Raw genomic sequence first — 14399 nt, forward strand, 5'->3', positions numbered from 1 at the left:
TCGATTCATCAACGACTGCACCTGCAAAAGAAATCAATAAATCAGACATTTTTTTTTCATATATTTTGCAAGCACGTATGTCCCCAGTGCACTGAAGTAGTTACTGTAATAACACCTGTTGGCAGTCTAGTTCAAAGTTAATTATGAGGTTGGACACATTAACCCTTCACCATGCGGAGGAAGAAGCCCGGAGCTGGATCTCTGTCCGGCCAGCGGGAGCTGCTTTGTTCATTTTAGATTTTTTTAACACGTTGCTGATGTAGACGATCAATAAAGTCCACGGACAAAACAGTGGAATAAATAACAATAACATGGGCTTGTTGCTCTTCATTTAAAAAGATTCAAGTTGATTCCACTTCTCAAACTGCTATACCAAAGAAGAACCAAACAAAAGGGCCAGCCTAAGAGCTGTACAGTTTTAAGTACTATACGGCCTTAATATGCTTCAAATCCCACTTCACCATTTACATATTTTTTTCAGCAGGTAGTGACTAAGAGAGGCAGCTATGTGCTGCTGACAGCTCCAGAGGAGGAGGAGGAGGGAAAACGAGCCACTTTCTTTTCCGGTTGCTCCGTCTGCCCGCCCGGGACGGGCCTCCTTAAATGAATGTCACAGATGTGTAAAAGAGGGATGGGTCGTCTTAAAAGGCCCGACTTGGACTTCCAAGTGGAAACTGATGTCATCCACCGATCCACGGCGCTGCATGGGAGGAGGTCTGGCTGCTGCTAACGGAGGCTATCATTATGTAGCCTTCAGTGGAGGAAACCAAATGCTCACAAGGAGAAATATGAATTATGAGACAAAAAGCCCAGAAGCAATCATCACAGGGGATACGTGGGTTCTGTAGTAAAAAAAACAAAAACCCTGTTAATCGCTTGAGGTCACGGCTGGTTTCTGAGCCACAACAAAGTTTGATGTCTTCTCTTCATCCATATTTCATGTAGGCAGTAATTATAGGATCACAGCAACATCTGGAGAGCACCATGAGGTCACAACGAGGTCACAATGCTGATTGAGAGTTGCTCTACATCACTTGTGATGGATTTCATTACAGAATACTAATTATCCTAGTTTTTTATGTCCAAGATCTTGATTTGGTTGCTGAGGTTTCCATGAAAACAGTAGTATTTGTTCAGGATTCAGTCTTGTTCTACGAGTTTTTACTCATGCTGTACTGTAAGACGGGCTGAAGGCATTGAAAAGAGTGAACACTGTCCAAAATGCAATTATTACCGTTTCAGTTTCGTTTCACCAGGTGATGAAACGATCCTCGTGATTCACGTTAATGATGCTAATTCATTACATATGAGCCAAAAAGCATTTCCTTTATTTCTCGTTAAAGGGCAGCTTACTCAACCTTCAGTTGGGCTGACGCGGGACCTTAAAGAGGTACCGCTCACTTCAACATGTTCTGTTGAGCTGCAGACTAAATGGTGAAACACGTCACTGCTGGCGTTAGCATTGATCGACCGTTTGGGACTAATCTGCAGAACAGACTTGTTCTCAGAATACCATCCATAGTATCACGATATAACTAATTACAGCGTTCATGAACATGTAGGCTGTCATCTCTTGGAATTACATTGAACTTTAAGTTGTTGACCCTGTCCTGAGAGGTCAGAGGTTAGGTGCAGCTGGTTGGATTCCAGCTCCATTTTTCAGCAGGTCAGATGTTGACATCTGTGTGTGTGTGTGGGGGTTGAGCCCACGTTCTCTGGATGAAGAATGGTCATTTTGACCTCACTATACCCACGTTTGACTTTTGGGTTTACGGTTGGACAGTTTGAAAGCCTGCTGGGGCACATATAACTTCTCTTTCATTGACTGACTGTACATTACGTGCTATTCTCTTGTGTAATATAAAGCTGCGTGCACCCGAGCAAACAAGTATCAGATCATGTAAACAGCTCTGTATTTCAGATTCCTAACCTCAGTGTCATCAGTGTTTGTACCGGGGCATTCTGGCAACAAAAAAAGGGGAATTACTGGACCCCTTCCATACTGAAGGATGCTCTGGACATGTTCTGACATGCTTCATGTTCATCCACTGTTAAAAAGGTAAAAGACGACACTCTGCCCTCTGCTGGACGATCAGAAACGTAGCACACACAAAATCTCAATGAGTGAATTTGTATTTACACAACAGAAATGGGCCAAAGTTGAAAAATGCATAATAGACAAACAGGCCCCCGGCCTTAAATATATTTGATCACAGCTACTTATAAATGACTTTAAAGTAGCAAAAGACTGGATTCATCATTTTAAATCACGCCTCCATATCTTGTGAACAGTGAATTGAGAGATTTTTACGGTTATTGTCATTATTGGCGATACATTTTATGTCAATAAAGAAACCGATTAATCTGCTTAAAGCTTCAGCTCTATTGTTCTTTGATGGTTGACTGAATATTGTGACACATGGAGCTGTTTTGGACCAACTGAGGAACATTTGCAACCACTGGTTCTTCGAGAGGATTTTGAGGTTTTTTTCAATAAATAAAACTATAAAAGATTCTATGTGCTCTCTGTTTGATGATGGCTGAAGACTATTGTTTACATCGCGCTTTATCTATTGTTTCGTATTCCATGTTGTATATATTTTATATCATATGTGCTGTTTGGTGTTTCTCGCCCGTCTCTATAGAAGCTGTGTCTTTAATTAATTTGTAGTCCATCATACCAAGGACTACACTTCCCTTGATGTTCAGCCAGAAGAAGTTCAACTGATTGACACAAGCGTTCAGCATTAAGGCTAATCGAGTGAACCTCCTGCTGTCATCTTGAAGAAGATCTCTGGAGGATATGGACAATAAAGAATTACCTAAAGATTGTGATTATATGTATTTATAGCACGAGTGCTCAAAGGAACAAAAAGGCAACAGGGTTGTTGACAAGTACTGTAAATAAATGATGATCTTAACTTAAATTCATGTCTCTTTTCCAGAGCGTTCAGCTGCATTTCATGGTCGTCATCAGATCCATGACAAACACCATCTGCTGTAGTTGAAAGCTCTGTAAAAAGCTAGATAGTGGACCTTTTTAGGTAATAATATTATAAGGCAAGAATGACCCCTCAGGCTAAGAAATCTGTACCTGCCACTCCGATCTGGTGAGTCGCAAACCCCGGCAGCCGGCTCTCCCCGTCTCCCAACCAGAGGGCCAACACGGCGTGGTCGTGTTTGGCGTGGTGGAAGGCGAAGCCGTGAGTGGAGGCGGCGGCAGCACATCGGCTCAGAGAGATGGGCACCCGGAGCCACACTGCGACTTTCCCCTCGGCTTTCCACTGGGCCAGCGACTCTACGGAGGACACGAGTCAAAGGTTCACCGGGATGGACAAACTTTAAAAATATGTATTATTGATGATGCTGCTGCTGCTTTATTAAATAAACTGCAGAAACAGACAGGAAAGAGTAGATTGTTTTGTTTTGATGCTTAATATGATTTGGGCGGCAAACGTAAAGAAGAGAGACAGATGACAAGCAGCAGAGACAGTTTAGTGGAAGTAGCCTGAAGGGTTTAGGAAGCAGATCTTTTTAAAACAGAAGGTTGCTGGTTCAAATCCCAGAGTGATTGGAAGAATGCAGATAGAAATGATGTAGTTCTGAAACAGTTAAACTCTTAATCTGTCAAACTATCGATAAATAGAAAATATATTTGCAATAATTTGAATAATCAACCAATCATAAATCAAATATCTTTTAGGTTTTGGACTTTTAAGCAATAGAAAACTTGCAGTTTAAAGACTATCTTGTGATGAGTGTTTTCACTTTTGACAGTTTATTACTGAATAATTAAACCATTATGAAAATTATTTTTATTATTACTCAATATTGAAAAGAAAGTTAGTTTCTGATATTATAAATTCAAAAATCTCTCACTTTAATCATTTTACCTTTTGAACAAGACCCTGCATGTTTCATTTTCCTTCATGGGGTTGCTCTCTTGTTTACCTTCACTGGTAAAAAAGGAATTAATGCATTATGGATGCAATCTATAATGAAATCCAAACCCCTGAACCAACAACTATATAGAGTGCAGTCTATGTATTTAGCAAAGTGTCACACATTCACCTGCAGACCCACTGAAACCTGGCTACTTTAGATATTAAGGGACATTTTACCCTGCGGGCATCTGCATCTTCTTCAGTGCACGTGTAACAGCTGACCGCTGTCCCTCGTGCACACACACACACCTCAAAGCCCCCTGTTCTAGTGTGTGGTTGTGTATTGAGAAGACCTGACATGTGCATGAATCATATCACACTGTGACGCCACCAACCTTGCAGCAATCCGCTGAACGAGCTCTCGCTGATGTCCACCGGTAACCCGATGTCAGCCAGGTTCACCGTCACTCCACCAAAGCGGTCCCCTTTGCCCGTCAGAGCCCCGGTCCCCGTTACTTTCTGTAGTTGAGAACGAGCTGCGGCGCACGAGAACGCACGCACAGGTGAGCGTGCGGGACATGACGCTCTGCAGCAAAACCTTCCTCCCACCAGCGGCAACAGCTTTAAAGCGAAGGCACAAGCAGCCATGTTACTATATATATTTACACGGAGCCGCTTAAAGGCAACTTTAGCTATAACTGGTTGTTCAATTTTCAACCGGCCGGCAACGTGAGAACAGTACGGTTACGTAAACATCCGCCCTGGAGGTTGCATAAATACCGTAATGCTCTGGTAAAATGACACTTACTGCAAGACGTCATCTGGCTCACAGAAGCGAGCAAGAAGTCCAAACTAACTGTTAAAAACTATGAAAAAACACCGATTGACATATTTTATTCATGCCAAATCTTAGACTGCATCCAATTAATGTTTGCTAATACCTTTAATTATATTTAAATATATGTTTCTACTCGCTGGTAACAAATATACTTAAAATGTTTTTCTATCGTATTTTGGAAATTATTTTTTTTCAGGCTCTTATAGTTAATTTTCAAAAATTAAAACCAACCTTATTTCAACTGTTTGTCGTATTTTTTGTTTCCAATTTAATTGAAGTAAAACAGGAATGTTTTAAAATGCAACAAATACAAAAAGGGCACAACCTGCCGTAAAATAAGCGAGGCTTTACGGTAAAAGGGGGCGGGACTAAACCTTAACCAGGAAGTGTACAGCACCGCTCCATGTTTACACATGTCTGCGCGTTCACGTGGAGGAGATCTTCACTATTAAAATGTCTTCAAAGAAGAGTAAAAGCAAATCGAAAAGAGCGAGTGAAGGAGACGGTTCACTGCTGTCGAAGGAGAGCTCAGATGACCCCTCCAGCCTGCAGACACCTGGCCACGAGGGAGGAAGGTGCAGAAGTGTAAACAGCAACTCATTCACTGTCATCGATTTCATTGACAAAGGTGAGTCTTTGTGGTCATAAACACGAACGTTTAACAGGCTTTGACACAGTTGTAGGGAATCTAAAAGTGATCAGCAAATGGACCAATCTGCAGTGGTGAAGATGGACGATCCGCCATGACACCAGCTACACTCAGTGATGCTGTTACAACTCACCACTGAGACGTGTTTCATCGTTTAGTCTCTCTACTTATTAAGCATATTTAAAATGAGTCGCTGACTGAGGCAAACGTGGCTTTCAGTTTACAGGATTCTTGATGGTGTTCATCCATTTTTATTGACACAGAATTCATGTTTATCTTCCAAAGTTAAAATCTGTTTAAGAGGAAATTCCATCTTTTTGACACACACACACACACACACACACACATACATATATATATATATATATATATATATATATATATATATATATATATATATATCAGCAAGGAAACTAACGCTGCATTTTAAAATGAATTTTTGCACAGAAAGAGCACTGTGTGCTTTATTTTGATTCACATCATATTTTTGTTAACTTCCCTCACAGCTGACGACAAAACACCTAAAAGTTGCAGATCAGCGTTGGTCCAGCTGGGCCTCAACTCAATGAAGTCAGCCAGCGTTTGCATCGGGAGGCCGGTCCTGCTGACGAGTCCCACGGGACGACAAGAGGTCTCCTCTTCTTTTCTCTCCTCAGCTTCTACAGCAGATCATTTGTAATCCGTTGTGTTGTTATTTTAAATCTCCACAGATTAACATATTAAATGTGTAAAGCTGTTCTCTGTTACCGTCCGTCTAACCTTTAGTTGATGAATCGTTTCTGTTCTCAGGACGCTACCTTCCTGCTCTGAAACCTTTTTTAATAATCTGTTTCCCGGTGTCGTCCAGGTGTGTTCCGGTTGGCCGGTTGCCTCCTTCCCTGGTGGACGAGTGGGTCTTCAGAAATGTGCTCAGAATAACCTGAGAGTGAAGTCTGGGGACAAGGTGATGCTGCACCCACTGACGGGTCCTGTGCTCCAGGCCGAGGAGGTGCTTCTCTCAAACAGGTACCGTCTCACTCTCATTGGCACTATATTAAAGTATCACATTCACGCTATACTTCTTTTTACTCTATTACATTATAGTTGCTTGTTTATTAGGTAAACCTTGCTGAAATGAATGATTGTGATGTAGATCATAACGGTTATAATGTTCAGTTTGTGGTGAAACCTTTTTAAAGAGATGTAATGTATTTTGGAGGCTGTAGTTTGTGGTGCTGTTGACCTTTATTTTCTTGTTCTGAGAGTTTTTTCTTATATATTTCCGCCCCTTTTTATCACCGCCTGTAGACCTAATATGCATATGTAGTTATGTGATTATGTAAAAATGTAAAATGATTCGACTGTCGGCTGAAAAAGCCTCCAGATCGTCTTTAAGGCATGAACACCTTTATGTTGTGTATCTCAGGTAACTGCTGCCATCTGCTGGCTACACCTCGCGACTGCAGTTCAAATGCCAAACTATCAAATAGTATTGTCTAGAATTTATTTATCTACATCATGCATCTATGTGTTATAATCTTTATCTATGTAAATCTGTTTTCATGTCGCATCTTATATCATCTTTTTGATTTGATGGGTTCTGTGATTGTTGATCATTCTACACTTATTTTAATGTTTTATAAGCTGTGTTTGGTGTGATGCTGCTCCTGTAAAATATATTTTAATGTCAGTCGGGTTGATTAAATTGTACGTTGCATATCAATGTACATGATGATTATAGTTAATTCTTCACATACATGTGACTTTGATTCAGGTCAAAAGATGACACACTGGAGACGGATGAGTTCAAGAGCTTCCTGCTGCGGTCTCTGGGTAAGTGGGTCACTTCTTCTCACTGTTGCATTGGCTCAAAGCATCTAGATATTCTTCTTGCATACATTTGTGCACATAAATCTTTTTTATTATTGTCATTTTCTGAACAAATACACTGGTGTTTTGGTTGGTATTGTACTGTTCCTGTGAGGTCCTGTTTTATCCATCACACATAGATGGAAGGTTCATTCATACAAGAACAGTTCATTTACGCCATTTGGCAAAAAGAATACCGTTTCCTGGTTTTGAATGTCTGTTTATCTTCCATTTTAGTCCAGAGTGAGTGATGCGTTTCCTTTGGTGGGATAACTCTACTGTTTTGTCTGCGTCTTGTGCCAGTTGGGAACGTCATTTTGCCAGGAAACCTCATCTCCCTGACCTACTTCGGCCGGTCATGCAGTCTGCGGGTGGAGTCCATAAGAGGGGAGGACGGAGTCACCCTCCACAGACCAGCTCCTGCCCCAGACCTGGAGGAGTCCTCCGTGATGAACTCCGTGCTGGACTCCACCTCAGCCGACCTCTCCCTGCAGCTCAGCCTGCTCACTGTGGATGACAACAACAGCGCTGACGGGGCAGCGAGCCCGCCTGGAGAGCCGGGCCCCGCGGCCAGCACCCCGCGCCGACCGGCGCACCTCACTTTTGTCTCCTCGCCCCTTGCTCCTCGCACGCCGTCCTCCCAGAGTCCTCCTGCAGCGTCAGCAGAGGAGGCCGTCGGCCTGGAGAGCTCACTCAGCTCAGAGCAGGCAGAGAAACTCCCCACAGCTCCCCCTGGTGGTGCACTGAGTACTGACACCTTCTACCGCCTGTCCTGCTCCACTAAAGTCCGTGTCGGACACAGAGCAGGGCAGGAGGATCCGGATGCACAAGCTGAAAGGTCTAAGGTTAAATACAGCATGATCGGGGGGCTCAGCAGCCAGTTGGACGTCATCAGAGAGACCATTGAGCTTCCTCTGAAACACCCCGAGTTGTTCTCTACCTACGGTAGGTCACACGGCGCAAGGTGTAAACTTTAATTCATCATTAAAAGAAAGCAACGGTCTCACTGCGAGCTGTTATCTCTGCAGGGATCCCACCGCCCAGAGGAGTGCTTCTGTACGGCCCCCCCGGCACCGGGAAGACTATGATTGGACGAGCCATAGCCAATGAGGTCGGAGCTCACATGACGGTGATCAACGGCCCAGAGATCATGAGCAAGTACGGTCACATGGCTCAAAGGCTTTGCATCACCTCTCTGTCCCAGTATGATGTATAAGGAGGGTGTTATTACGTGTGATTAGTAGAATAATGCACGCCGCCCTGCATGTCATCTGAAGTCATACCTCACTAGTATAGTAGTAATTCACTTCAGTAAATATTTTGTTTTCTGTTTTTGCAGATTCTACGGTGAAACCGAAGCGAGGCTGAGGCAGATATTCAGTGAAGCGTCTCAGAGGTAAACGTTGTAGTCCATCCAGCTGATCACGCCCTGGAGTAACAATCCCAGTACGTTTTCTGTTCACGCAGATCACAGAACGTCTTTCTGTTTCAGTTGGCCTCTGTCGTTTTATGTCATTTTTTGCAATCTGTTGAATTATATTTGCTTCTCTTGTGCAATAAAAATCTGAGAGAGTACACATGAAACCGTCATATTATCAGTATAAACATGGCAGCACGCCGATAATAAGTAAAGGATTAAAGTGCTTCAAGCACATTTAACAGAACAGAATGTTATAAACACAATTTCTAACATTCTCGTTTTATTTGCAGACAGCCTGCGATAATCTTCATCGATGAGCTGGATGCTTTGTGCCCGAAGCGAGAGGGAGCGCAGAACGAGGTGGAGAAACGAGTCGTTGCTTCTCTCCTGACTCTGATGGACGGGATCGGTTCAGTAAGTGTCCTTCTCACCTTTTCAACCATCATACGTCCCAACAGGTGTTGATCATGAGGTTCAAATCTAAGTTTTCTTCCGTTCTACTGTTCCAAGTGGAGCTGCACTCCTGGGATTCTTTGAAAATAATAACTTCACTCTTAATCCACATTTCAGTTAATGATATGTGATTAGTTTAGCTTTGGAAATCATGCTGAAGCCACATATCTGCTGTCATAAAATCCTCTGGTTGGTTGGTTCGCTTTCACACCAACAAACCGCACCAGCGTCCGCTAAGAATCGGAGCGAGACCGAGCTTTACAGGTGATCTGGCTTCGGTTGTTTGGTCCTCACCAGGGTTCGATTGACAGCCGTCACACCAGCCCAAACAAAATGTATTAACCAGGCAAATGACCCGGAGTTTCAATCAGTCGGTTCTGCTCGACATTAAAGTTCTAAACTGGCTGATGAAAGCCGCTTCTTCCTGTGTCCTCTTTTCATTGCTTGGCCCGCGCTTACGACATGAACTGTACAGCCCTCTACTTATTCCATCAGCCCTCAGTATGGTTATTACGAGGAGGTCTGCTTAACATTCACCGACGGCCGTTCATCGCAGCCGTGACTTAAGGAGACGGCTCTCTGCAGCAGGACGAGGCTCCGTCGGGAAATGTCCTCATCGCAAACGCAGACTGTCATGCAGAAAGCATCTCTGCGCGCTGGACGCCCTTCAGACACTGTGGCTTGTGTCTCTGGGGTGTTGTTTGTCCTCCGAGCGTCTCTGTCAGGGCCTGATGAGAAAAAAGATGATTTCCCTCCCCACACACACACACACACACACACACACACAGAACCACCCAGTGGGGGCCTGGGAAACAAATCACCAAAGGTTGCCATGACCTGCCAATTTGGCATAACTTTATCAGCACAAAGTACATCTCCATGAGCGCGGGCCGAGAGCAGCCGTCATTTGGACTGGTGATGTTACACAGATGCACCTCCGCCCCCGTCCGTTTTCCACACCAGATCCAAGGTCCTCCGCTCTGATTGGTTCGTGGCGTGTGGATAAAGAGCTTCCTGCTCCTCAGCATTCTTGCTCGCACTGTAATTTATTTGTGTTTCGATTCTCCCTGCGGTATTGAAATGTGGAAAAGAAACAAAAAAAGAATTCTCATCTTGCAGGCAGACCACCTTGAGATAAACACAAGTTTAGCATCAGACCGCGGTCAAATGTTCTCTCGGAGGCTCCCGCTCGTGAAAACTGACATGAAGTTGAACACCAGGCTGTTTTACTTTGCTCCTAGAAACCATTTGCATGTAATTCCTGGTGTGTATCTTAGCCAGCACTGCAGATTTGGCAGTGGTAGTTTCAAATGTACCAGTCCGCATCCATCTTCTGTTGTTGTATCACTTTTGATGGCAATGGTAAAGCAGCCCTATAGTCACCACAGCTCAGCTTAAATAATAATGTGTGGAGCAATAATAAGGTTCCTCTGCCTCTTTTTAGTTCTCCTAAAGACATTTGCAAGATTCTACCGTGCCCGAAGGAAAACGGACCAATCGGAGCCGAGGAGCCCCTAACGCAGCTGTCAGTCACTGCTCAAACTAGGCAGCGCTGATCAAACATGGATCAAGATTCTATGTCCAATGAGAAGGGTTGTGACCCGGCCTCCTGCCGCAGCATACTGTCTCATATTACTGTCCACTAAAATATGTTTATGAACACATTTAAGGTGAGAAATAGGCAGTAACAGAATCCTCGCCTTTGATTGGTTGTTCTTCTCTTTGAGCTCGGTGGAATCGAGCAAATACCATGAGGTGCATTAAAAGAAGGCAGATGTACCTGACATTTTTTAATATATACAGATGATGATAAAGTTTGTAGCACTGATGCCCCTTTACTGTGGTCTCACCCCAACAAAGTTCATACGTCATCTTCTATGAAGTGATTTTGATGCCTGTGTTTCAAGGAAAACACAACCTGACATGACATTAAAGCAGGATTACCAGGACAAGACTGATCTGTGTTCCTTGTTTTTTCTCTCCTTCCAGGAGGGTCACTCGGGTCAGCTGTTGGTTCTGGGGGCCACAAACCGGCCCCATGCCCTCGACCCCGCCCTGCGCCGACCAGGACGCTTCGACAAGGAGCTGGAGGTGCGTTCTACCACACACCGTTGTAACTGTGTGTTAATTCAACTCCCTCCTGTTTACTAGTGGAAGCTGACAGATATTTACCATTTTGTCTGTATTATTATTATTGATGACAATGATCACACTGCTGGAAATATCTCGGCAAAGGTCCCTGAAGTGCTTCATCGTTTATGGTTTGGGGTTCCTCAAGGTTCCTTCTAGGGTTCCTACTTTTTTTCCACAATTGGTGTAAAAGAAACGTTCTGTTCTATTATTTATTTGTTCCATTGGTTTTGTGACGGCAGGTGGGAGTTCCTAGTGCTGCAGAGCGAGCAGATATTCTGCAGAAGCAGCTGAGCTTCGTGCCGTGCAGCGCCACTGCCGAGGAGGTGACGCAGCTGGCCGACGGCGCTCACGGATACGTCGGAGCCGACCTCGCAGCTGTTTGCAAAGAGGCAGGCAAGTGAACGCCGACCTACTGTCTACTGTCTACTGTCTGTCTGTCTGTGTGCTGTGTAGAGAGTCAAAACAACAAAAAAAAACACACGTTTCCTAGTCGTAGGCACCTGATGGCAGTCTGAATGTGGTCTGCAGTGTTTTTCACACATCGTCCCCGTCTCTTCTGTCTTCTGGACCACATGATGCACAACGTGTCCCCGAGAGGCAAACATTTCTGTTATGATCATAAATCTTCATCATAACAATGCCAATGAAACCAAGAACAATCCACAGCTACTCAGACCAGTTGTGCAGTACTTTGCGATAATCTCCTCTTCCCGAAACCAACATAATTTTGGAAACCAAAACAAAGGCACGCGCATGCCAGCTGGGCCCAAAATGCAGGCCGACTTTAAGCAGTCCGGTTTGCTTCGTGAGGCTCAGGCACCCAACCAACAAACGGTTTGTTATTGAGCCTCAAGCACATTAGACTCCACCTCAGCCCGTAGTACTTTGCCCAAACCACAATTTCCACTTATTTCCTCCTAAATTAGTTTTTAACAATTTTCTGAGATGTTTTCTGACGTGCCTGCAGCCCTCTTTGAACACGGGAGGGTCAACCCTCCTTTTGATATTCGCCAGAGAGGAAGTTGTGAGTTACTGTGGTATTCAGACCCCAGTGAGAGAAACCACTGAAACCACCACTTGTGAAATTCCTTTGCCCCCCCCCCTCACCACTGACGCCACAAACCTATCCACCTCGCATCCCGAGGACCAGCGTATTGGCTTATATACAGTGTGTGTGTGTGTGTGTGTGTGTGTGTGTGTGTGGGTGTGGGATTGTGCGAGCACACGCACATTTGTTTTCCTGCGCGTGACCCCGTGTGCCTCCTGGGTGGTCCCCAGCGCCCGGGGTTCGTGGCGTATTGCATTTCCAGCTGAGGAGGGAGCCGGAGCTGCTGTGCGGAAGCACTCCGGCGAGGAGCGTGATTTACCGTCCGCAAAAAGGGCCAGACGTGACTGGCAGCGGCTTCTGAGAAACCCTCCTCACGCCCCGGAGGGAGACGACAACCTCCCCAACCCTGTTTGACTCCGCTCACTTCCCCTCAGTCTCCAAACCCCAAATCACTAAACAAACACAGGCCCTCACAAGTACGCCAGGTTCAGAACGCGTTTAACGCTTCGTTTGTTTCTGTCGGCTCGTTCAATCTGGAAATAAAGTAGAAATGAAATCCAAACCGAGGTGGAATGTGATGCGGATACAGCTACAAGGGCTTCAGAGCTGTGGGTCAAATCTCCTGACGGGTGGCCCTTCGACAAACTTCTAATTCACAATGAAAACAAAATAGAATTTTAAATGTAAATAAGGTGCCAGAGCTTATCAAGAAAAGCATCAGAATATACCAGCAGTGCTTATTTATGAAACAAAGTTGTAAATAGAGGTTTGAGAGTGTGTTACTGTGTGTGTGTGTGTGTGTGTGTGTGTGTGTGACTACTGAGGATCTACCCTCACCAAGCCCCCCTACTACCACACATTGCTTAGATCCACACAAACACACACACACACACACACACCCACAACTTGATATCTGTTTTTTCCTTCTTTGCTCTCATTGAAAGGAACAAAAGCCGAAGAGGCACGAAAACACACCACGTAGGAACTGCAGTTGTTTCCTTCTGCCGCTCAGGTAACAATGAGCTGCTGGGGGAGCGAACGCTCCGACGCACCGCTTCCTGAAAAATAATAATGGGACGATATTGCGACGGCTGCGACACGCTCGGGTCACGCACAACCCCCCCCCCCCCCCCACACTTTGCACAGCTGCAGAGAAGCATGATTCTAGATGCACGCACGCACAAGAAGCGGGTTTCACATCCTGCCTTCAGCACAATGCCAGCCTGCTTATAGATCAGAGTGAGACCGAATCAATTCTTCATCTGTGGAGAAAGGCAGAGGGGAGGATGGCTCTCTGTGTGTGTGCACAATAACGGATGGAAATCTTGATGTCATTCGGGAAGTTTTCGTTTGTCAAGTCCGTTGTTGTGCCGAGCCCCAGAAACCAACTTCTTGACGACAGATGTGTTGCATAATCGGCTCTTAATTCCGGCTGATCAGGGAAAGCGATGCACGCTCGTATACCAGATCTAATAAAGTCTGTTTCACTCGGGTCGCCTGAAATCCCCTTTAAGCCTCCGCTGAGCACACTAATTATTAAGAAAGTCTGCGCTTTACATCATGTGCACTGACCGAGGGGATCCAGGCTGAGCGGCGTGATCCTTTAATGAGAGCGAGGATTTTAAAAACCTGGAGAGAAAGAAACAGGAATGTGTCTCAAAGAACCATCGTGTGTTTACGCGGACTTCTTCCGGCAAAATACATTCATATTTGTTTGCTGTAAAACAAAAAAACAACTAAAATTTCTGAAGATCTGATTAGAGAAATCTAAATGAAGGTAATTGTCCATTGATTGAATGTATTCTTCCGCTGAAAGACAAACAAATGGTTGCAAAATGAATGGAAACGATAACATTTGGCGCTTTGGTGGAGATCAGTCAGTGACTCCGTTAGGTTTGTTTCTCCGCTCATTTATTCAGGTTATTCCTTTAACATGGAACCTGTCTGTGTGTCATTGATACATATTTACATCCAGAATATAATTAACATTTAAACTATGAAATATAACATTTCTATTAGCATGATTAAATATAAAAAAATACATAATTAAATAAACAATGTTCAGGTGTTGTTTGCTTCCTAAAGATCACTGTCTCTCAACCTTTCTTTTTTTAATTTGACCCGTT

General features: G+C 44.3%; 3 protein-coding genes across 4 annotated transcripts in view; 2 read left to right on the forward strand and 1 right to left on the reverse strand.

The window, feature by feature from the left end:
- The window catches only part of fgf2 (fibroblast growth factor 2), a 17347-nt gene extending 14220 nt beyond the window's left edge, over nt 1–3127 (forward strand). Inside the window, exon 3 of the mRNA XM_031866923.1 lies at nt 482–3127. Coding sequence (XP_031722783.1) covers nt 482–607 — 126 coding nt within the window. The 3' untranslated portion in view covers nt 608–3127. The remainder of the gene's footprint in view (nt 1–481) is intronic.
- Nucleotides 22–4645, reverse strand: nudt6 (nudix (nucleoside diphosphate linked moiety X)-type motif 6). The gene is made up of 2 exons (XM_031866922.1): nt 4280–4645; nt 22–3298 (listed from the first exon to the last, which is right to left on the reverse strand). The coding sequence occupies exons 1-2, from the start codon at nt 4530–4532 to the stop codon at nt 3075–3077; spliced, it is 477 nt and encodes a 158-aa protein (XP_031722782.1). The 5' UTR covers nt 4533–4645; the 3' UTR covers nt 22–3074.
- A 471-nt stretch (nt 4646–5116) lies between these two features.
- Nucleotides 5117–14399, forward strand: part of afg2a (AAA ATPase AFG2A) — a 102712-nt gene continuing 93429 nt past the window's right edge. For both annotated transcript variants that reach the window (XM_031867014.1, XM_031867015.1), the window contains exons 1-10: nt 5117–5350; nt 5878–6002; nt 6219–6376; nt 7125–7183; nt 7523–8164; nt 8248–8377; nt 8559–8615; nt 8930–9053; nt 11082–11183; nt 11465–11618. In XM_031867014.1, coding sequence (XP_031722874.1) covers nt 5176–5350; nt 5878–6002; nt 6219–6376; nt 7125–7183; nt 7523–8164; nt 8248–8377; nt 8559–8615; nt 8930–9053; nt 11082–11183; nt 11465–11618 — 1726 coding nt within the window. In that variant the 5' untranslated portion in view covers nt 5117–5175. The remainder of the gene's footprint in view (nt 5351–5877; nt 6003–6218; nt 6377–7124; nt 7184–7522; nt 8165–8247; nt 8378–8558; nt 8616–8929; nt 9054–11081; nt 11184–11464; nt 11619–14399) is intronic.

Source organism: Anarrhichthys ocellatus, unplaced genomic scaffold, assembly GCF_004355925.1.
Source record: "Anarrhichthys ocellatus isolate YVR2014 unplaced genomic scaffold, GSC_Weel_1.0 scaffold37, whole genome shotgun sequence".
Lineage (NCBI taxonomy): Eukaryota > Metazoa > Chordata > Actinopteri > Perciformes > Anarhichadidae > Anarrhichthys > Anarrhichthys ocellatus.

Excerpts from the sequence above, each read along its gene's own strand:
- nudt6 (XM_031866922.1), bottom strand. The coding sequence starts at position 4,532 with ATGGCTGCTTGTGCCTTCGCTTTAAAGCTGTTGCCGCTGGTGGGAGGA. Across the intron at positions 3,299-4,279 it reads GTTCAGCGGATTGCTGCAAG|AGTCGCTGGCCCAGTGGAAA; the intron begins GTTGGTGGCGTC and ends TGTCCTCCGTAG.